Source organism: Mugil cephalus, chromosome 4 (assembly GCF_022458985.1).
Source record: "Mugil cephalus isolate CIBA_MC_2020 chromosome 4, CIBA_Mcephalus_1.1, whole genome shotgun sequence".
Lineage (NCBI taxonomy): Eukaryota > Metazoa > Chordata > Actinopteri > Mugiliformes > Mugilidae > Mugil > Mugil cephalus.
Window position 1 is genome coordinate 9,785,580 of NC_061773.1, and position 23,433 is coordinate 9,809,012.

The 23,433-nt window shown below is 43.2% G+C and overlaps 2 protein-coding genes and 1 long non-coding RNA gene across 6 annotated transcripts in view; 2 read left to right on the plus strand and 1 right to left on the minus strand.

Moving 5' to 3' along the window:
• Positions 1–3,111, plus strand: part of LOC125006078 (guanine nucleotide-binding protein G(s) subunit alpha-like) — a 32,509-nt gene extending 29,398 nt beyond the window's left edge. For all 4 annotated transcript variants that reach the window (XM_047581791.1, XM_047581793.1, XM_047581794.1 and 1 more), the window contains one exon: positions 1,388–3,111. In XM_047581791.1, the coding sequence (XP_047437747.1) occupies positions 1,388–1,534 (147 nt within the window). In that variant the 3' untranslated portion in view covers positions 1,535–3,111. The remainder of the gene's footprint in view (positions 1–1,387) is intronic.
• Positions 1,792–7,410, minus strand: LOC125006079. The gene is made up of 2 exons (XR_007112529.1): positions 7,298–7,410; positions 1,792–5,400 (listed from the first exon to the last, which is right to left on the minus strand). It is a non-coding gene; the product is annotated as an uncharacterized LOC125006079 (long non-coding RNA).
• Positions 7,337–23,313, plus strand: ipo9 (importin 9). The gene is made up of 23 exons (XM_047581790.1): positions 7,337–7,653; positions 10,126–10,187; positions 10,308–10,394; positions 10,699–10,900; positions 11,064–11,152; positions 11,475–11,561; positions 11,739–11,858; positions 12,541–12,641; positions 13,043–13,101; positions 13,894–14,045; positions 14,131–14,229; positions 15,454–15,560; positions 15,675–15,814; positions 16,173–16,335; positions 16,478–16,704; positions 16,916–17,064; positions 17,789–18,193; positions 18,322–18,488; positions 19,147–19,280; positions 19,373–19,492; positions 20,134–20,247; positions 20,355–20,431; positions 22,501–23,313. Exons 1-23 carry the CDS (start codon positions 7,494–7,496, stop codon positions 22,609–22,611), a joined length of 3,132 nt encoding a protein of 1,043 aa, XP_047437746.1. The 5' UTR covers positions 7,337–7,493; the 3' UTR covers positions 22,612–23,313.
• Positions 23,314–23,433: the final 120 nt, after the last annotated feature.

A 23,433-nucleotide genomic window follows, 5' to 3' on the forward strand; every position in this document is an offset into this window, starting at 1 on the left:
TAACCGATAAAAGCTACAATACTACAATATGTTAAGAGAGATTCTTACACAAAGACGTAGTAACGCTGTACCATTTAGCAGACAACAGCCTACTGTTAGCACGCACGGCGAACAGAAAACTTACTTAAATATTAACGACAACAAGTGTTTGGAACACAACCACATCTTTTAGTCGAAATTCTTTGTTGTGGCTTGGAAAACAGCAAATTGATATTTCTGTGTGGTTGGTTTCTGATAATACATCTGACAAGACAAATTGTGTCTCATTTTACATAAATATCCAGTGCGGTTGGCCCGTGATTTGGAGTCAGTTCTTAATTTTGGCCCCGTCTCTGATTGAGTTTGACACCACTGCCTTAAAGCAAACAAACAATTTGCATAGAGTCGTGTAATGAACGAGGAGTGGAAAAGCTCAAAGTGGATTTTTAAAAGGGGAAAAAAAATGGCAGAAGTAATGAATAAGACATTAGAAGTTGATATGATTGACTAAAAACTGGTGCAGTGCCCGTAGTTGGAGCGGTCGGTTGGTTTTGAAGTGGCTGATTGTGGTTAGAAGCGTTGGAGAACTGATTTTCCAAAACAACCAGTAAAGGACTGAACAAGCGATGAGCTGCATGCGCAACTTTACTTGAAGAAATAAGGTCATCAGAGACTACATCCTGTGACAAAGGTTAGTGAAAATAACTTGTAGGCAAAATATGACATTACCTCATCCATTCAACTTCAGACTTGACACTTCACTTTCTTAGGGCAATATGCCTTATAGCAGATCGGTTAAAATGTTAAGAAGCACAAGGATAGGCAGTGAAATAATTAAATAAAGGTGGTACTAACAAACTTGATCACATGGTCCCAGATATTTATAGTTGACTTGTAAGAGAAAATCCTTACTTATAGTTTCAAATGAACATGTTGTGGTGGTGAAGTACGGCGAGCTCGGACCGAAGCCCACGCAAAGAGACCACTTTAATGTGACTTATTAATCCAAGTTCACCAAGAGGTAATCCGACATAAAGTAGTACAACGAAAGTAATGTAGAAATCCAAAAAGATGTCAAAACACAAGGGAATAAACTGGAGGGAGTGCCAGCATGGAATCATAAGAAAAACACAATCAAAACACTGAGGGAAGACCACAGATGAACTGATGGGTAACAGAACAGACCACTTGATGAAAGACAAAAGGAAAGGCAGGACTGTGTAACCGCACACGGGCAGAGAGGTGATGAGACACGAGTGAAACCAATGAGACGGAGCACACGAGGAGAAAACAATCAAACAATCACAATCAGGATAAGTAACACCAAGAAAAACACGACGTCGGTGTGTGGGGGGTGTTAGTGAGACGGGGTCCATCCCTAACTTGTCCTTGTCCGTGTCTTTCTCAGAGGATCAGCACAGCCAGCGGGGACGGTCGCCACTACTGTTACCCCCACTTCACCTGCGCGGTCGACACGGAAAACATCCGGCGCGTCTTCAACGACTGTCGCGACATCATCCAGAGGATGCACCTACGGCAGTACGAGCTTTTGTGATGAGCAGCGGCGCCTGCTCTACTTATACACCTACCTAGCACCCCTCCCCCCTCCCCCGCCACACACACACACACACACACACACACCCCTTCCCCTGCATCACCCCTCCACCAAACTTCACCTAACAACTGCCCGCCTGCCCTCCCTTCCGAACTCATCCAACTTCTCCTGGTAACACGGCTTCAGAAAAACGTGAACTGTGGAAATACTTTTTTTTTTTTTTTCAATTTAAAAAAAAAAAAAAAAAAAAAAAGAGGAAAAAATGACGGCTACACCAACAACAGTTTGATCAACTATTATTCTGGACCTGGACAGACGACTGTACTCCAGCTACACTTTGACCCGGGACAGAGGGTCGGGACTGGAATCCCTCAGTGTAGACGATCTCTCCTTTTAGCTCTCTCTCAGATATATATCCACACACAGATACTCGCAGGTACACACACTACTACGGATAATAAGACGTTCAGACCCATAGGTGGGTTTTAATATCGCAGTCACACACACACACATATGCATAATGGTCGTTTTAAAAACCTGCTTTTCACAGTCGGCAGCAGAGGCTGAAGTGAATTTCATTCTGAGAGAGAGGGGAGTTTATTCACCGCGTGCTGACGACGAAGGAAGGCAGAGAAGAAGAAGAAGAAAGAGAGAGAGAAGGGACACGGAGGGCAGCAAACTGACACAGAGCAGGGGCTGTAAGCCTTTTTATTTTTTGCGCCCCTGGAGGAGCGGAGAGACGGACTAATTGACTAATGGCTGCCTGTGGACGTGAGCGTGACTCGAACATAAGACCACATGGCTCACATGACCTGCTCTTCACGAAAGGAGGGATGGCAGAGAACGACAAAAAAAAAGGATTAAAAAAAATATACAATGCATAACTTCATGCATACCAGTGAACTTAATGCAGTGCAAAAAATCCAAGCTATATATATATAGATATTTATATATGTGTGTATATAAATATGTATATATATAAATATAAATATTATATATTCCTGTAATAACACAATTCAACTTTTAAGTTTTTGTTTTTTTCCCTATGTTGTGTGTCGGTGTACACTGTGTGCGTGATCTGCCTTTGTGCACCATTTAGGCCCCTGCCCTCCCCTCATCTCTACACACACACACACACACACACACACCAATATATGCCCCTCTTGCCCCTGCTGCTATAACAACTATTCAACATGTGGGAAATAAAAGGAGAGGGTTTATTTAACGAGGAGATGAAAAAAAAAAATCAAAAAGGAAGCATGACGTTAAGGACTTGTCGAGACTGGACGCAACACTTTTACCTGGGAGCACACACAGACACACTAACACGCGCACACACACACACGCGCTCTAGCTCTCGTCGATCCCCCTCCTTATCCACACAACAACAACAACAACAACAACCACCCTCTCCCCTTTTTACCTCTCGTCTTGTCCTCTCACCTCTCGTACTTCCTCCCCCACCCCGGCTTTAAGTACGTCTGTCTTTTATTTTACTGCTGGACTATTATTCTTGTACAGACTGTAAAATGTATTATTTTGTACAACTTTATTGAAGAAAAAAAAAATAACTTGTAGAAGATCCCTGTGCCTTGATCACGACTGTACGTGTAAAAAAAAAAAAAAAAAAAAAAAAAAGAGAGAGCTAATATGTAAGTTATGTTTAACTGCGCTGTACAGCTGGACGGGTCTGTCCCACCTCGTCTGGGCGAGCTCACCCCTCCACTGGGCGGGGGTGAGGGTGGGGGGGCGCCGGGGAGACGGGGACATCAGATAGAGGCGGAGGCCTTTCGTCTGTTGCTTAGTCCCCCCTCCCCTCCCCACATTTGTTTGTTCGTTGATTCATTTGTTTTGCTTTGACTCTCCTCTGGTCTATATAATAAGGATTTGAAAAAAAAAAAATGAAGGAAGAAAAATAATCAGACACACCAACTTAATGCTGTGGAGTGACAGATACTGAACCCTAACACAATTTAATACATGTATATGTATATATATGTGATATATATATATACATATACATTATTTCAGATATTATATTTTATATATATATGTGCTGTACACTTATATCTATCTCCCTTGTGAGCTGTCACCCAGGGTTTCTTTGCTTTCTGTCAGTAACGCCTGCAAACGTTTTCAGAAGGTGGCAGTTCTGGGTGCAATGAGGGCGGGTGGGTGTGGGTATTCATTACTTTTTTCTTTTTTTTCTTTCATTTTAGCTTTAACTCTTTTGAAGGAGAGGGAAATATCAGATTGCAAAACATTGCTTGTTTCTACATAAACCAAATTCTTTTTGCTTAAACAAGAGGACACGGTTGTACTAATGTTTGGTTCATTCCTGGACTCGCCTGGAGTCTGCAACACATACACTCAGCTGTCGGTTTATCAGGTACGCACGGTTTAATGCAGTGTAACACATCAGCCCTGCAGTAAATCCTGTCAAGATTATAATGCTCAGAGAAAATGTGTTTTTTTAAATATATTTTTAAATCATATTACCAGAGATTCCTGCAATCAGGAAGATGTTTCTCTAAATCAGTGTCTGTTATGTCACCGTTTGTCACTAAATGGGGAAACAAAACGCCAGAAAGGATGTATAAGAAACTCCTTGCATTTATAAGGTCATGAGAGGTATCTGTGGAGACTCTAAATAACAAGCTGTGCAGTTAAGAGATGCATGATCGATCACTGAGCAGCCGTCTCCAAGAGAAAATGTACAGAGCTGACGTTAAAGTTACACTGTTTGGATTTCTGAGAAAAACACACTTTCAATTTGTGACTTAGATCTTAGAGACTTTTGTATACAAAGAATAAAGAATAGCAATTACACAGTGATTCTTTAGGAAACAAACATGTTGAATACATTTATATGAGCTTAAACACAAATGAATGAACTCATTCAAGTAAATGTTCCAAACTAAATCAGTTAATGAAGCTTTTCATGTGCAACACAAACTACCTGCATCAACATGATGCCAGGGAACTTCAGTCAACACCTTTGTTTCAACAAAAACTAAACGTCACTATGGATTCATTACAAAGCTGGTCTGTTAGACTGCAGCAAGACGTACCTAATGAACTGGCAACTCAGCGTAAGCTAATCTTTGTTTCTGACACCCGTCAATCACAGTTGTTTTTTTTTGTTTGTTTTTTGTTTTTTATCTTGAAAACGTTCTGCTCCACAACTCTCTCTACACTAAACTGTGGCTGTATTTTATCTGAGCACACTGAAGACGTCGGGGCAGCGAGTGCGGAGTTTAGTTTAGTCGTGGGGATTTGGTCAATAATACAAATACGCCACCAGGCTTTATTTCTCAAAACTCCTGAGGTGGATTGTTGAGGATCATAAACTCGTGAGTGTTTTCATTTTCTCTGGTCTGAAAATCAAAACCTGCACTAGCTGGCATCAGTTGAGCATATCGTCATTGTAACAATCAAATATTTTATAATTCGACATATTTTCCGAGTTTAGTGATGATAGGAGAAAAGACGTTACACAGTTTATGTTCATGCCAACACCTCCACACTGATGTTGGTATGAATAAGTTCAAAGAGTTTGTAGATAAATGTAGGTACGTAATCTCAAAGTGATCAGGAATCTCTTGCAGTATTTGATGTAAGGATGGAGAACCAGCGGAGAAGAAAGGAGCACATCCTCTGAAGATGGAAACAAGTCAGACTGTGTCAGCGTCACTGAGAAGCCTCCTGTTTTCTTGTTGGAGCCACGGGATTGTGAGGTGACGCTGATGGTTCCTCCTTCAGTAACACGACCCTTCCTCATCCAGGGTTACAGCGTGTGCGGGAGGACGGTCACGCCTCACGAAGAATCGCACTATTGTTTCACTCCACAGTGGTTTAATGTTACTCTTGTCCATGCAAAGAATAGAGAAGTGAGATGTCGGTAATGAAAGTTCAAGCCTGGAAGCTCAGGGGAGACGACTGTACAACTGTTAACAGAGGATGCAGGGAGGATTCACAATCAGGAGATGACAACATGTGCATCTGCGAAATACTGCACCATCTCTTGATAAAGTGACTATGTAGGAGTTTCAGCTGAAACCATGTAACTGACACAAAATGTGTAAAACCAAAGTCATGTGTGGCATTAGTCACTAATGAGGCTGGGCACTGATGCCAGGCCTGACCACAACAATCACAACCAGGATGGTTACACTCTTATGAACCTCATCTGGGGCATTGTTGTGTCAAAACATGAGAGTCGAACGCGTTTAAAATGGGAAGAACAAATGGGAACAGCACAATAGTCTGGACCAGACTTTCCGGCCCACTGGCTGTGATGAATGGGTTGTTAGAGAACCGCTAACAATCCTGGAAAATGAGGACATCGCTCTGATCTGATCTGAACAACATCCTAAAATTGCAGGTGAGTGTTTGGTCTCTAACAGGTGCTCGTCACGTGAGTTTCAGGTGTGACCCACCCACAGATATTAAATAAAAACTCTGTACTTCCCACCAGCCGATTACAAAGGAAGAAGCCCTCAGATAAGTCACATAATTTCTCTATACTTTACTCATAGACTTTTACTGGTTTAAAACATTATATCTGCAACCACTTTTAACAAGAACTTGGTGAGTATTTGGTCTTAAACAGATGCTTGTGATGTGAGGTGTCCACCACCCACAGATATTCCTAAATCAAAACCTAAACTTCCCACCAATCGTAGAACTCACATGAATACTTTGTGCATGTGTGTGGCTGTATAGTGTACAACTTACTACTGGCTACAATCTTAACTTAGTTATTTTACCTACAATAACAGCAATATACTCCTAATGGTCTGTTGTATAAGACGTTAGAATAACATGCCAGTCTTCTACTTGTGTTTAAAATAGATGTAAGGTTTTAGCCTGTCAATATAATCTACCGTCCTGTTTTAATGACAACTTGGTAAGACAGTATAAACGACATAACATTTATCAGGATGCCCATATTATAATGAAGGTTCAGCATACAGGAGACCAATGAGTGAAACAAATTACTGTCTCTATTGATGAAATGGATTTGTAAAAGCTATACATACAGTCTAAGTAAAAACAACAGCAATAAAAATAACATTAAAATACAAAATCATTCAGTTAGAGGCTGAATCAACATTCAGAATTAGGCTTATTCTCTCAAACTCAATGTGTTTTCACACTTTTCAGTATCTGAACTTGGCAGTTTACTGCCTCTGAGCACTTGGTGTTAGATTGGACTCTTGTGTCCGACCTCACTGACTTGTTTGACTAACTTCAGGTTGGGAGCTGTTAGGCTGCTGATATAAGGGCCGGGGTTCGCCTGGACTTGTTTTTTTTTTTCTTTAAAAAGAGCCCGAAATATCCCCTTTTTTTCTTCATTGTCCGCCCCTAAACTGCCAGGTTACACACCAAGATAATGTTGTGGGAGAAAAAACAAACCTAATACACAATAAATAATCTATCAAATTTAGTTTCTACTAACTGGTGTATTATCAGTATTATCTATATCATTATATGAGTATATAATTATATACTGTACATATAAAACAATCTATCTGAATAAACAAAGTCTCTAAAAACCCCATTAGTCAGTACGAAAGTGTAAAATTTCAAAGATTTTACCAAAATGTATTGTTACTCGTGATGTCTTAGACAGCTGCAGAAGTCAACGTTTCCCCCGCTCCACAAGAGGGAGACAGAGGTAAAAACAAAACAGAGACACGTTTAAAAAAAAAAAAAAGAAAAAAAGAAAAGCACGTGGGCCCGAACCGGACGAGGTCTCACCGGGCGCTTCCTCCCTCCAAGTCCCGCCTCCTCCGCGTTCCCACGCATTGGCGCGCTTCGCCTCTGCCCGTGGCTCTCTGCTCCTCCCCGGCTGGTTGGCTGATGGTTGGTGGTGGCGGCAGCGGTGGACTGACTGACTGACTCTGAGTGACTGACTGACCGAGTTTAGCGGGCTGTGAGTGAAAACCCGGCAGACATGAGTGCGGCGGGTTCTGCTCGTCCCGGTTCGTCCACCGGCCCCGTCCAGCAGGGACTGAAAGAGGCTCTGATGGAGACACTGACGGCCATCCTGTCCCCGGCTCAGGAGGTGCGCGCCGCCGCGGAGGAGCAGATCAAAGTCCTGGAAGTGACAGAGGGTGAGCGGCAGCCTCTTTCTAAACTCTACCTGGAAGGACTTCACCGTTGTGTTGCCCCTAATGAACAGCGTGGGCCTCTGTCGCCAGCTTCCTATCGGGGCTAACTTTAGCCAGGGAGCCGTTTTCACCCCCTGTAGCTAACAGTAGGCCACTCAGAAGTTACTGATGTCTAAGTTGGCCTGAAAACTCGTGAAAAAAGTGCCTCCCCTAGCGAGGCTTTTTGCTGCCTTGCTCAAACTGACAGGAAAGCGGCTAATCGCGTTGCCAGTGTTATCATCTGTAGCCTCAGCCTAGCCCTAGCTACTGAGTTATATTAAGCACATGGGAGATGTGTGGGACTCCTGGCCTCAGCGGCGCAGGGGCACAGTGGACCCCGGCTCATTTTTCTCGTTCAGCAATAAACAACAATACTAATAAACATAGCAAAACTCTTTACGTTAAGTTGCGTGTCAGTTGTGCGTGAGGTTAAAGTAGCTACTATGTTTAGCTAAAATGTGCTACACACTGAACCGGTGACATGACAGCATCCCGACCGTTAGAGGGACGCTGAGTACCCCCGAAAGTAACGATACTCACGGAAGTAACGCTGAGTACACCTGAAAGTAACGTTGAGTATTCCTGGAAGTAACGATACTCACGAAAGTAACGCCGAGTGCACCTCGAAATAAGGACGCTCCTAAATTCAGACCTGCGTTACTTTATTCCGCCGTCGCCATGGCAACTCCCGAACCCCTGGAACTGACAGCTTTTCCCGCGAAGACGTCTCCCGGGAGATGGGGGGGGGGGTTCCGCCTGACCAGCGGCCAGCTTCCTGTGTCCGCCAAGAGACAGAGTGTGAGACAAAGGTGGACCCACACGGTCCCCGAGTTATTACCTTTTTTTTTTTTTTGTTTATTTACTTTACTGCACTAAATAAATGTCCACACACACACAAGAGCAGCCCTTCTTTTCAATTGAGGATAATGTGTCAAGGTTCAAATGTAAAGTGATGCAAGTCAGTAGAGGTAGAAAAGCCTTTGTTTTGGTGATGCAAAATCACCCATCACATCCGTGCTTTTAAGAAGTATTCAGTACAAACATGCATAAAAAATACTTTACACCGTCTACTCACAAAGTGTAAGGATATAGCAAAAGTGTGAAAAACAGCCAAGAGTGTAATGAACAGAGCTGGTAAACTTTGTTGTATGTTACCATTCCAAGTCCTAAATGGGTTGAATGCAGTGAGTTTTATACAGTGGGGGATGTGTTGGAAAATAATCTTCTGACAAATTCAGCAATAGTGTTTATTTTCTGATCTACACATATAGTTGATCAACTTAGAAGACACTCATTATCATTCCCTCTTGTAAAAAAAATTGGTGTGTCTGGGAATTAATTTTCATAACGGCCCCCTGACTTTTGTTCTAATAATGAACTAAATTGGGATATATGTGTCCAGTACCCAGTGCCTGCAGCTTAAACTCCACTAGCCCTTCCATTGTCTGCCCTGCAATCCTCGTGCCGTTGCTGAAAGGCTAATTGTGCACGCTGTCTGTCGGCCGTACAGCAGCACCGTCGCAGCGAGGCGGGCCCTTTCCGCTGGCCCCCCTCTCTAAGGCTGCCGCTCTGCACGATTGTCAGCATTAACATTGTCTTCTGGCGCCTGATGTCACTCTTGGTAAAACCCAGCGAGAGAGACCATCGAGGTCGATGCTGATCCTGAATTACACGTTTATCTCGCACTCTGTGAATCCACGGCAGGTACACGCGAGGGGGGGAGGGGGAGTCTGTCAGCTTTGTGCAAGTTAAGCGAATTCAGTATTGTCTCTTATTTTGGTGCACAGGCTCACAATGAAGAATAACGGAGAGGCCGATGAATACTTTTTTTTTGTCTTCCTTGTTGTGTTTAATAACAGCCAGGGATGTGGCAGACAGACTTTAACAGACAACTATAAATAACTGGAAAAGTAACAACGACAATAAATGAAGTCACTGATTCAGTATTTAGAGACATGCATCTATGAGGCATAACATTATGACCACCTTCCTAATATTGTGTAAGTCTCCCTTGTGCCTCCAAAACATTTGACTTGTTCCAGTGCATCCCACAGATCAGCTTGGGTCCTAGTGAGGTCAACACCTTGTGTTGTGCCCCTTTTTGTGTGTGTGTGTGTGTCTGTGTCAGGCTGCATCCTGCTGAGGATGGCTGCTGCCATCAAGGAGTGTCATTACTATGGGGTGGGGGTTTCTGGTCTGGTCTAGGTGGGTGCTACATGTCTAAGTAACGTCTACATGAATACCATTCATGTGGCATTCCTCAGGCTTTCAACATTTTCCGGTGGGAGTGGATCGTTGTCGTTTGTGTAACCTAGAAACATTATCATTGGAGGTCAGGGCTTCGAGGAACGGTGTCCTTGTCTTACAGTGACCGCTATAAGCCGACTGATTTTTGTTTTATCCATGTATTTATATTCTGCCTTTCTTGCACCGTAGAGTTTGGCGTCCACCTGGCAGAACTCACAGTTGACCCTCAGGGAGCTCTCGCCATCCGTCAGGTGAGCACAAACTAAACAAAGACGTTTACAGTGGAGCATCTGATGTCCAGCACTCGTGTCAGATTCAAATTTTAACAAATATCAATGTCGTCGTTGTTGTCTGGTTGCTTGTTTTCACAGTTGGCATCGGTCATCCTGAAGCAGTATGTGGAGACTCACTGGTGTTCCCAGTCAGAGAAATTCAGGCCTCCAGAAACCACAGATCAGGTAACAACACTGTCCACTTTGGATATAACGCACACTTTATTTTATTGTTATATTCCATATTGTTTTGCTAATTATTACATTTCTAATAGCTGCTAGATTATTGATGTGAAAAAGATCAGTTTTACCCATTTAAATTGATTCTACAACAAAAAGTTTGCTTAGAAGCGTGAAAGGCTCTGAATACCTTCTAATCTTCATGTATGTTCCTTCTTCTCTTTGTGGCTTTACTTCCATTTTTCCAAAGTATTCATGCGCACTAGACTTTGTGACCGAATGTTGTTAATCTCTTGTTGTCGCCCCCCAGGCTAAAGCCGCCATCAGGGAGCTGCTGCCAGGTGGTTTGCGGGAGTCGATCAGCAAAGTCCGCTCCAGCGTTGCATACGCCGTGTCCGCCATCGCCCACTGGGACTGGCCCGAGGCGTGGCCACAGCTGTTCACCCTCCTGATGGAGATGCTGGTCAGCGGCAACGTCAACGCTGTGCACGGGGCCATGAGGGTCCTCACAGGTGTGTAACAAAATCCACATTTTGACCTAAGTTATCTGAACTAAACCCAGGTGCTGTAAAAAGACCAATTCACATTTCACACTTCATTAGTTTAAGAGTTGAAACGTCTTGAACTATAAGGAGAATAAAATGTGTTTTTCCTTGTTGTTTTAAATGTTTTCAGAGTTTACTCGGGAGGTGACTGACACACAGATGCCGCTGGTGGCTCCAGTCATCTTACCTGAGATGTACAAGATCTTCACCATGGCCGAGGTACGTACAGCTACAGCTTTTTTTTATGGGATGTTTTGGCACCACAGTGTGTTTCACAGCGATGATACACAGTACAGTCTCAAACTACAGTTCAATCTCACCAGTTTTCATCTCTGTTTGAACAGTCAGTTAAACTATGAAGCTAAAATTGGAAATAGTGGTTGTCTTGGCGCAGTCCCTGCTTTCAGACAAATAAAAAAAATTAAACAATACATGTGTTAACTTTTCTGTGGATACACGCACACATTTTGTCAAGTCTACATAGAAATTCCTGTAATCGGTTACTAACCTGTAATAATCATTCTGGACCACCTCCCTGCAGGTTTACAGTATCCGCACCCGCTCCAGAGCAGTGGAGATATTCACCACCTGTGCCAACCTCATCTGTGCTATCGAAGAGCTGGAAAAGGTGAGATGGGCTCGACAAGACACGTGTTTGTCTTTCAGTTATTAGATGATAAAGATGGTAAAGATTAAATTTGAACATTTACACTTCAGGGAATCCAGTCTCAGAAGTTACTCGTCATTACTAGAGTATGAACACTGTTTGATTTGTTAATAACTGTTCGATGATCTGTGTTTGTAGGGTGCAGCCAAAGCGCTGATCTTCCCCGTGGTTCAGCAGTTTACAGAAGCGTTTGTGCAGGCCCTGCAGATGCCTGATGGACCCTCGTCTGATAGCGGCCTCAAGATGGAAGTCCTGAAGGTGAGAGGTTCTGTGGAGCAAAGACTTATCGAGTGGTTTCTTCTTCTGCTGCCACTTATTGGAACTCATGGGCCTGTGGTTACGACATGGGAGTTTTTATACACAGAATGTTTAGCGCACAAGTTATAACATCAGCCGCACGCCGCTGCCTAGCAACTGTTGCCATGTAGAAGCTAAGGACTAGGTGACAACAATGTAATGAAATAATGACACGACTGGAACGTCACCAGTTTTCTCAGACATATTATAAAATACATAAGGGGGGTGGTATATACCCCATGGGGGGGCATTCATAAGGATGTTTTTTAACGAACACAGTTAACATGACCCCTCTCAAATGTTTTAATTGTTAGCTGTGTCGCAGACATCTAAGATAAGTCTGGACAACATTTTTCTTATATTTGTCCACAAAGGGAAATGCAACTGTACTGAGGCTAATTTGCTTGTGGAAAGAAAACATATTGGGTAATAATAATTTGCGACATTTCACTCCTGAAAGCATCGTTTCCTGCTATTTGATGTTTCATTGGTGATAATAACTGTGTGTAGCTGTATTCGTCTGCAGTGTCTCCCTTTTAATATTTTTAAACTTGATTATGGCTCGCAGTAGTTGTCCGTCATGTGTAATTCATTTATATGGCGGCTGTGAGTTTTAAATCTTCGTTTCTTTTTCCTCTCTCAGGCAGTGACTGCGTTGGTGAAGAACTTCCCCAAACCCATGGTGTCGTCCATGCAGCAGATTCTCCCCATCGTGTGGAACACCCTGACCGAAAGTGCAGCTTTATATCCTTTACAATGCCAGCTGTGTGCTAGCTAGTCCCTCGCTGGGATAATCACCGCTGCCCACGTGACGCGAAGGCTTCCATTTTAGGGTGAAAGAACCTGACCGCACAAAGGTCTGATTTCCTTTGAGGCATTTTTCAGTTTACAGACACTTAACTGTGGTTTGCTTTTCTTTTCCTTTCAGAACAACCAGTTTAAACCATTAACTCACGTGACCGCAGCAGATTATCCTGTTTTGTAGAAGCCACATGCTTACGTAGCAAGATCACTTTTTAAAGCAATGCACTGTATGTAAACATTATATCATTAACAGGATATCCTAATGAGAAAACACAATATACCTGTGAGAGTAAACTAGAAAATAAAACATTTAGTGTGTTATTCCTCAACTAGATGTTCACTTATGTAAGAACAGAAGTCAACTACACAGAGGAAGTGGAAGATCCAGTTGACTCTGATGGTGAGTTGAACTGACGTCATTATGTTGTTTTGTAATTACAGTGCAGAATAAAAAGAGTGAATGGAATCATAGTGTTGGTATAATTTGGCTTTTTGACAAGAATTTACAAAAAACTGTGAAAGTGAAAATGTGTTTCTACGAAGTCATATAGAATAATTAAAAGGTTTTAATGTAAAACAAGTGATGTATTGATTGTTTACATTATCTGCATCAAGTCATTATTCACTAGATGCATCTTTGGCTGCAGTCACCAGTCTGTGGACTGGTCTCAGTCACGCTTTTACATCTGGACGCTGCAGCTTTACTTCTTCTTAGTTTTACATTCTTCGTTACAAAACAGCTCACGCTCTATCAGGTTGCACTGGGACTGGGAGTGATAAAAAAAAGGACACTTTGCAAGTCAAATGTCACAAATCTCTTGGATTGAAGTCTGGGCTTCTGAACAGGCCATTGTTGTGGTTTCTCTTATCGACCGAGTCAGATTGTCCTCTAAGATTTGCCTGTATTTTGGTGCATTAATTTCACCCTCTAACTTAACAAGCTGCAGCCTAGAGACAAGAAGCTTCTCTAAATAATCCACCACGATGTGTTTGTGGTAATGTTGTGTGTCTGTCAAATGTGACGTCTTGTCCACTGATTAACAAGCATATCAGAGCTAGATTTTGGTCTCATCAGACCAAATAAACTTCATCCAGTCTCCCCCATGCCTCTGAGATCTTACTGCAACATGTTTGGCATCAGTGATAGTGCACTGATTTAATCCTGTATTTTCTTCTGTTTTGTTTTTTGCAGGTGAGGTTTTGGGCTTTGAGAACCTGGTGTTCAGCATCTTCGAGTTTGTGCACACGCTGCTGGAGAACAACAAGTTCAAGAGCACGGTGAAGAAAGCTCTGCCTGAACTCATCTACTACATCATCCTGTACATGCAGATCACCGAGGACCAGGTGAGCAACGACGCCGATGGAAGCATGAGCCCCGTGAAGGTGTAAATGCGGCTGAAGCTGACAGTTTGTGGTGTTGTTTCTTTAGATCAAAGTGTGGACGGCGAATCCTCAGCAGTTCGTTGAGGACGAGGACGATGACACCTTCTCCTACTCTGTCAGGATCTCCGCTCAGGATTTGCTGCTGGTGAGATGAGAGCTCGAACACACTACAGATGAAGTATGGCACAGGTGAAAGGGCTTGTGGTTAGAGTTTTGTTATTTAATCACCAGTGTTGAAAGTGGAGGACGACATGCGCTGAATGCCTGGATTTCAAAGGGCATGAAGACACGTTTGACTAGAATTCCTTGGCTGGTCCGTTTGGTACTTGAAGCTGCGCACGCTGTCCTCTCCTTATGTTGCCAACCACATGCTGAGCTCTGTGTTTCAGTTCTTCATTTACAAAAACATGAAAACAAAACAAATCTATCCATTACAGTCCTAAATGAATAATTGCTCCTTGATTGAAGCTTACATTAGACTTTAACTTCTGAAGCCTTGCAAACAATCAGCCTGCGCTGCTGCAGTCCAACCTCTGTGTCTGTGAAAGGTGAGAGGTTTGCTCCCAATTTAAAGTTTATCCACCTTTCCTTTTATTGTCATTTTATAATACAAACACCAGCAAACAGTTTGGCTGCATTGATCGTAAGAAGAGTGACATTAGAAGGTTTTTATAAAACCCTTCATAATAAATAAAGGTGTTCCGTAGTTATTAGCTTGTTAGCTGTGCCTGCTCCTTTAGATCAAGTCTCCTCCTAATTTTAGCTTCACTATCAATTAAATTGCACCTGGTTGAACTTTGACTGTGAGAGTCACTATAACTGTGGCAGGAGCCCAAAGTACAGCGAACTCTTCGTGTTTGTACAGTCTGCTCAAAATTGAGCTGTTCCCCTTTTGAGTGATTCATCAGTAGCTTAAAATATCCTCGGTGAGTTAATATTTCAGTGCAGCTGCCAGACATTGAGCAGACACTGTTGTGTCGTAATCCAATGCATTTTGTGCACTAGTTTGTAGGCAAATAGTTTTTTATGTGCTAAACCGAATGAACTAGAAGAAACTAACATGATCGCCGCAATGACATGGCAGCATGTTCATGTCCGCGAGGCAGCTGTATTTACCCTGAGACCTGGAGAAATAAACCTTCTCCACCTCTTATAGCCTCTACAGACAGAAGGCAGCCTTAGTCTTTGGAAAGAACAGTTGTTTACTATGGACCATATGTGATTCTGTGCAGCAGTGAAAACTTGGAAGTCGTTGTCTCCTCTAGTTTCCACCAGTTTCAGACCAAAATCTGCTGATCAGCCCAGTTTTCAGCCTCTGGTTCACCATGGAAGTGTCCTAAAGATGCTGACCTTTGATCTCTGGTTGCAGGCTGTCGCTGCAGAGTTTCAGAATGAGAGTGCAGCGGCGTTGGCAGCAGCTGCCACCAGACACCTCCAGGAGGCAGAGCAGGCCAAGAACAGCGGCAATGAGCACTGGTGAGGGGAGACTTTAAAGACGCTTTGCAACATGCTCAGGCCAGGCAATATGTGGTCAATGTGCACATCACGGAGATGAGACAAGGAAACGTTTAATTATTTTTTTTTTATCAGGTGGAAGATCCATGAGGCCTGTATGTTGGCCCTCGGCTCAGTCAAGACAATCATTACAGAGAATGTGAAGAACGGTCGGATCCAGTTTGACATGCACGGTTTTCTGGCCAGCGTCATTCTGGCCGATCTCAACCTGGCAGGTGCGTCTCAAACTGACCTTTGGTAGATCAAGTGTGTTATACGTATTATAACTATTGATCATGTCAACAGAGACGCACAGGAGCAAAACTTAAGAATATTCCCTAAAAGATCCACAAGAATCTGTAAAATCTGCAAAGAATTAGAGATGCAGGTTTTAGATTTTTGTTGTATCTGTGCCCTAATCTGAATCTTCTAATTTTGATAACTGAGAACTCTGTAAGAGTCACTTCTCTAAGAATTTGTTGCCCCCCAAAAAACAAGACAGTACATGTCAAATTTAAAGGATAAACACTCAGCTGCTGTGTCGTCTCTTTGGTTGCCCTTCACTGTCTTATGTTTGTGTTTTCTCTTTCCCAGCGGCGTCTCCGTTTCTCCTTGGCCGAGCTCTGTGGGCAGCCAGTCGCTTCACGGCAGCCATGTCTCCCGAACTCATCCAGCAGTTCCTCCAGGCCACCGTCAGCGGCCTCCACGACAGCCAGCCGCCCTCCGTCCGCATCTCTGCAGTCAGGGCCATCTGGGGGTGAGTTTGCTGTGTCTCTGAAGTGTCACCGTTCCAGCACAGAACACTTTTGCTATCGTGATTCAACACAGGATTCATTAACTACGTCTTTTTATTATAGATTTAATGACTCCTGACTCCTACTGTCCACGTCTTTCTCCAGGTACTGTGATCAGCTGAAGCTGTCGGAGAGCACGCACGTCCTCCAGCCCTTCCTCCCCAGCATCCTAGAGGGACTGGTCCAACTAGCTGCTCAGTTCAGCTCCGAGGTGCTGACTCTCGTCATGGAGACGCTGTGCATCGTCTGCACCGTGGACCCGGCCTTCACCACCAGCGCCGAGAATAAGATCTGCCCCCTCACCATTGCTATTTTCCTCAAATATAACAATGGTATGAATGCAGCTCTGCGTAGCGCTTCCTCTCCGAGTGTTGTTTTATTTACACCATCCTTTTCCTTTTCTCTTGGCAAAGTGCAGCAGTTCAGTTCAGTTAGCTCTGACCGAGCGCGTCACAGAGGAAGACCGGGACATAAGCTGGAGAGATGAATGTTTGATCAGTGTCTTATTTTTTTCTCAGGCCCTGTCTCCTCTCTTCTCCTCAGACCCCGTGGTGGCGTCCCTGGCTCAGGACATCTTTAAGGAGCTGGCACAGATCGAGGGCTGCCAGGGGCCCATGCAGATGCGTCTCATCCCCACGTTGGTCAGCATCATGCAGGCTCCCACCGACAAGATCCCCTCCGGTCTTTGCGCTGTAAGTAGAAGTGGAACAAAGATACTATTTTATTTACTTTCAAGGGGGTTAGGCAGAGCAGTAATATTCTGCTGTGGGGCCCAATAATCAGTGGTCTTAAAAGAACTAATTAGGAATGACCTCAGAAAGCCTATAACATGTTGATGACAGTGTCAGTGAAAATTTAAAGTTGAGATGTTTTGTCAGCCATAAGGAAAACACTTAATTTTGCAAACACAAATGTTCACTTTGTCCACTCATTCCTTCCTCGCTTACCTATTTAAGACAAAAACTTCCCCCTTGCTTCAGCAGTTATGAGGATTATATCAGTCTGAGCACAAATGAGCAGTCGGCCAAGCTGACACAGGAACTGACCCAAGAGAATCAGATTAATTCTAACAGCCTCCTCCCCCAATGTTTTCTTCTTTTACCTTTTAGGCAAGTGTTCATCCAGGTATTGTTTTTAATTATCGGATCTGTATGTGGCTATAGACAAACCTGATCTTTGTAGTTATTTATTTTAGGTCAGCTATAAACCAAAACCATGTCCCTGTAGTGTCAAAACTTCTTCTTCCTCTTCTGTTTGAATTGTAGTTAAAAAGGTCAAAGTTCCCAATAGTTGAAGAAAAGGTCAAAGAAGCTAAATCACGTGACTAACCGTTAAGTTGAATAATTTCAGGTTGATGTTTCCTGAGGCTTACGAAAGTGTTTGTGTTCCAACCTGCTGCCGCTGCTCCGTCCACAGACCTCCATAGACATCCTGACCACAGTGGTCCGAAACACCAAACCCCCTCTGTCGGAGATACTGGTGTGCCAGGCGTTCCCCGTGGTGGCGCAGTGCACCTTACGCACCGACGACAACACGATAATGCAGAACGGCGGCGAGTGCCTGCGGGCGTACGTCTCCGTTGCCCTGGAGCAGATCGCTCAGTGGAGGGACGAGCAGGGGAACAGCGGCCTCTGGTACGTCATGCAGGTGGTCAACCAGCTGCTGGACCCCCGGACCTCCGAGTTCACAGCCGCCTTCGTGGGCAGACTGGTGTCCACTCTAATCTCTCGGGCGGGAACGGAGCTCGGGGAGCAGCTGGACCAGATCCTCCGAGCAATTCTGAGCAAGATGCAGCAAGCGGAGACTCTAAGTGTCATGCAGGTACGGAGAGCGGCGACGGTTAATGCATGCGACACGTTGGGTCTTGTTTTTCTGTGCTTTTTCTACGTTCTAATACATGTAGGTACTTCAACCACCTCACCTTTTCTCCTCCTCCTCCTCCTCTGCAGTCTCTGATCATGGTGTTTGCCCACCTGGTTCACTCTCAGCTGGAGCCTCTGCTGGAGTTCTTGTGTAGTCTGCCCGGACCAACGGGGAAGCCAGCGCTGGAGTTCGTCATGACAGAGTGGATGAGCAGGCAACACCTGTTCTACGGACAGTACGAGGGCAAAGTCAGGTAAGACGACGCTTCATATCACCTTTTTAAATCTGAATGCAACAGTCTAGTTAATAACCTAAAACCAGGTGTAGTCGAAAAGGCATTGTAGCTCAAACTAGCTCATAGCTTAGTTTCTGACAATTTTGTTGTGTATAAATAAGTGCGACACTTTGAAAGTGCTCCAGCTGTAAATTCATCTCCAGATTTTAAATAACTGCTTTTCTGTCTCCTCAAAAAAGCCATTTTTTCACAGATGATTTAAAAAGTTTGAACCACTTTATTAAATTGTATAAAAGTTATTTTATACAAGCGCTTCGGTTGAAAATGTGTCAAATGGATGGTATTAGTTGAGCCTGTGCTGATTTGTATTCAGTTCTGTTTAATATAAATATTGATGTTGAAGAGGTTTAGCTTCCTCCGAGCCTTTTTAGCTGATGTGATCCTGAATTGGTCTTAGGTGGACATGAGTGTTTGTCTCTTTGTGTTAACCCTGTTGAGCGTGTACATAGAGAACTGATGGATCCCGTCTTCCCCAGATTTTCATGAACACGTTCTGCTTTCACTGCAGCTCAAATACACTGACAGACTGAAATGGCTCAAATAGGCTTCTTAAAAATCTCGCCTTTCCTGCCTTATCTTCAAATATTTTTCATCTGTTTTTTTTAAATTCCTGCAGCACGGTTGCCCTCTGTAAGCTGCTGCAGCACGGCCTCAACACAGACGACAAACGTCTCCAAGACATCGTGGTGAAAGGGGAAGAAATCTACAACCCTGACGACGGCATCCGCACACGCTCCAAATCTGCCAAGAGTAAGACACGAGACGATCTTCAACATACGTTATAGATGGAAGTGTGGGTACGCTTTAAAGTCTGTGTCTATGCTCTTGATTCATTTCAACAGACCCGGAGCGATGGACCAACATTCCTTTATTAGTGAAGGTCTTCAAATTGATCATTAATGAGCTGTCGACTGTAGTGGAGGCGAACGCCAGCAGGGCCAACGCAGCGGACTGGAGCCAAGGTGAGCAGAAATGTTAGAAAGGCTTCATCGTTCTGTACCTGATCCTGTCGGTCTGTTACACAATGAGTGATTATATACACGATCAGCCACAACATTAAAACCACTGACAGGAGAAGTATTGTCTCACGACTATACAATGTTTTACCGGGAAACTTTTGGATCCAACATTCATTCATGTGGATGTTACTTTAACCAGACTAGACCAGACCGGGCACCCCCACCCGTAACAATAACACTCTTTGATGGCAGCAGTCATCCCCAGCAGGATGCAGCCCAACACAGACACAAAAACGATTTAGGAACAACTCAAAAAACATAAAAAACAGCACAAGGTGTTGACCTGGTGTCCAAATTCACTAGATCCCAAACTGATATAACAATATTAGGAAGGTGGTCATAATGTTATGCCTGATGGATGTATGTGTTTTGGAATATTTTCTCATATCTATATTGGACTTAACCAAATGTAAAAAGTTACAATTAGAGAATTGGGTTAGTGTTTTTAGTATTTCTAGTATTCTTAATGGTCAGAAGTGATGGACAAGCTTCTAAATCATTCACCCTTTCTTGTATTTCCTCTCTCTTCATGCCCGTAAAATTAAAAAAAATAATAATCTATTTGTTCCGTGGGTGTGTCTCAGATTCCAGCGGTATGTGGGAGGACAACGAGGAGGAAGAGGCGGAGGAGGACGATGAGGAGGATGAAGGGTTGGCGGGGCAGCTACTTTCTGATCTCATCGCCTCTAACAAATACGGTATCGTCTTAGTTATTTGTGTTTTAGTTCTTTTAGCAGTACACACCTCTGTCTTAGTGTTTGCTGTAGAACGTTCATCATCATTTTCTCATCATATTCATTTACAGATGATGATTATTATGAGGACGATGAGGAGGACGATCCAGATGCCTTGAAAGACCCCATAAATCAGATTGATCTGCAGGTAAACTCTCATAAGCTTTGAACTCTTGTTTCAGATTGAATCACAGGCAGGACACGGTAAATAAAGACCGTCTTTATGAATGGACGCACAGGAAGACACCATGAAATTCAGCCAGATGTAGCAATGATATGTGAAATGTTTGTTTTGCCACAATTAATTCATCACAACTTTGAGGCAGCAAACGATCACAGGATCCGATGCAGTTGGTTGACATGAGACGCAAACGGAGAGTTCTTTAAAAGTTTACTGCAACCACTCCACTAGTGATCGACTGTCGGCTACAAACCAATGGGCAACGAGCAAATAGTTTCGGAGCTTTTCAGTTTGTTAGGAGATTTGACTGTGTCCCTTCAATTAAAACCGGAGAGACAGTAGAATATATTTAACTCAACCTGCCATGTGGTTAGTAAGTTTATTTAATTAGAAATCAGCCACTTTTAGTTCGTTCTCAACGTGTGAGTTGTTCTGGGCTTTGTTGCCAGTTTGAAGATGGTTTAATCTAGTTCACGAGCAGTCAAATAAAATGTCACAGACAATATTCATAAAAAAAGACATCGGTTCTTAATTCACCAGAGCTGACAACTCTGCAGTCAGTCAGGGAAGGTCACATGTTTGTATTGACATGTAATGAATGAATGAATGAATGGTATAGCTACAGTATTTTAGGCATTGTGTACTTTTGCTTTATTATCTTTCTAAGTATTTGCTGTTATGAGACTTTTAAATCGTGCCGAGGTCGTGAGAGGTGTGTGGAGATATTCTGCATTTGTCAATGATTCGTGTTCCCATCATAGCAGCAAATGTTACTGTAGTGTTATTATATAAATAGAGTAAGGCTTCACAGACTTGCTCTCTGGGAGGATTCAGACACATCGCTGTTGGACGCGCTCGTCGCCGCCAGTGACGGAGAGTTTTCTGTGCTCCAGTTATAAAGGGGCTTTAGGGTGAAAGGGTGCCAGCGGTGGTGGATTAGTCTTTAAGACCAAGGCTTCCAACTCATACTGAACGACTGTACTCTCTAGGTTGTCCGTGCACTGTTTTTATCAATATATTTATTTATTTTCACTACACATGGACTAGAGAGGGGCAGATTCCCAGAAAAATCTAGTCACTGCTTCATTAAAGTACAAACGTAACAGGGATACTTGACTTAATCAGTGTATTACACTAATGTATCAGGGCTCCTCATGGTAAAACAATCTGATGCACGCACACACACACAGGTGATTAAATACTGTGGACACAAGCTCAATTAAGGGTAATCTGAGTTCTTGTAATGACTCACTGAACAGACATTATTAATGAGAACCGCTGATCTAATTCAACAACGCTGCCATAAATTGTAGTTTACAGAGTGTGTGATCAGTTTAGTTTTCATTATGTAAACATCTTTTACTGAGAATCGACTATTAGAAACTCCTCGAAATAATCCAGTCAGTTCAACAGCGCCACACTGACTTTAAATAAATAAACATGGACACGGTCCTAACAACCTGCAGATTACTGGGATCATTGAGTGTGTTTACATACGTGTTCCTGTCCCTGATCTCACTGGACTATTTTGAGGAACCTCTTCGTGTGTTGAACATGGAAGCGTCTTATTCTAGTTTCAGAAACCAGGGCTATGGGCCGATTCTAGTGTACGGCACTTATTCCTACACTTAAGTTAGACTGTATGTGCACAGTTGTGAAATTGTGCATAAACTGCAGAGGTAGAAGATCTCCCACCTACAAAAAAAGATAATAACATAAAAATAACACAAAAATATATAAAGTGTATAATTTTAAAGACTGAATAAATGCATTTCAAATGTGAAATATTACATATGTATGCAGTTAAATGATGGCAATAGTAATCTACTCTTTATGGTGAAAGTCCTTTAGCTGTTTGTTTTATTTTTTGGATGTGGACGTTATTAGTGTTTCAGCTAGAATTTTTTACTTGAGTGTTTGTTAACCTGCTGCTCTCTCCATGCTCTCATTGACCTGTTTTTCTTAGAGTATCCATCCCTTCATTACACCTACATCATCATGTCTGACCTGCATTGTATCACGTTTCTCCTCCTCAGGCTTACCTCACGGACTTCCTGACACAGTTTGCCCAGCAGCCATGTTACAGCATGTTCTCAGGCCACCTCAACACAGCTGAGAGACAAACCCTGCAGTCAATAGGCCTCTAGCCCTGCCGTCTGCTGCTCCAACACGTCATCATCTTCCATCTACGACGCCACAGATCGCTCTTCTATTGCCCCCCTCACTTATGCTCTTAAGACGAATTTGCAACATGGGAAGACAGAGGAAGCAAACAAGGTGGGAAGAGACTCATGAACTTACCCATAACTCCCCTGTTTCTTCATACGTGTGACGAGATGAAGGACCGCAGGTGTTAAAAGTGAGGAAGATGACGAGGTAAGAGACTGCACAGGTCTGCGTGAAGGAGGTCGGAGGCCTCGCCGTTTTGGAGTAACTTCATCATGGACGAGAGGATCGAATGAAGACGTCACGGGTTCACAAAGAGGGCCAGATGAACCGTGACATATGAACAGACTATTTCATCATGACCTGTTTGTAATTTAGCTTGTTATTTTTTTTTGTGTTCCTGTATGAATTGAGCGAAAACACTTCCAAGTGACTTTACGTCGATTTAAGAAAAACAAAAAACATGCTGATGTTTGAGGGGGAGAGAAACGGCCTTATATTCCAGAAAGCATTGACTGTTTCCGATGGGAAATGAAAAGCTCGTAGACTAGCTGTCATGTCTCGGGTACGGTGGGTATTTGGGAATTCACACTGTTGCCATGGTGATTCACAGCCTTGTCATTTCCTTGTACCCATTTGAATTTGGGATGGAAAAATTTCTAAATAAAAGCCCCAAAAGGACATTTCCAGACTGATCTCTGGATTCTTTTCTGTGTCTTTGAATTAGGATGAAATAAGCAGTTATCTTTAAATTAAATTTCTGTGTCAGAATAAATCACTATTTTGACACGGACTGGCTTCTT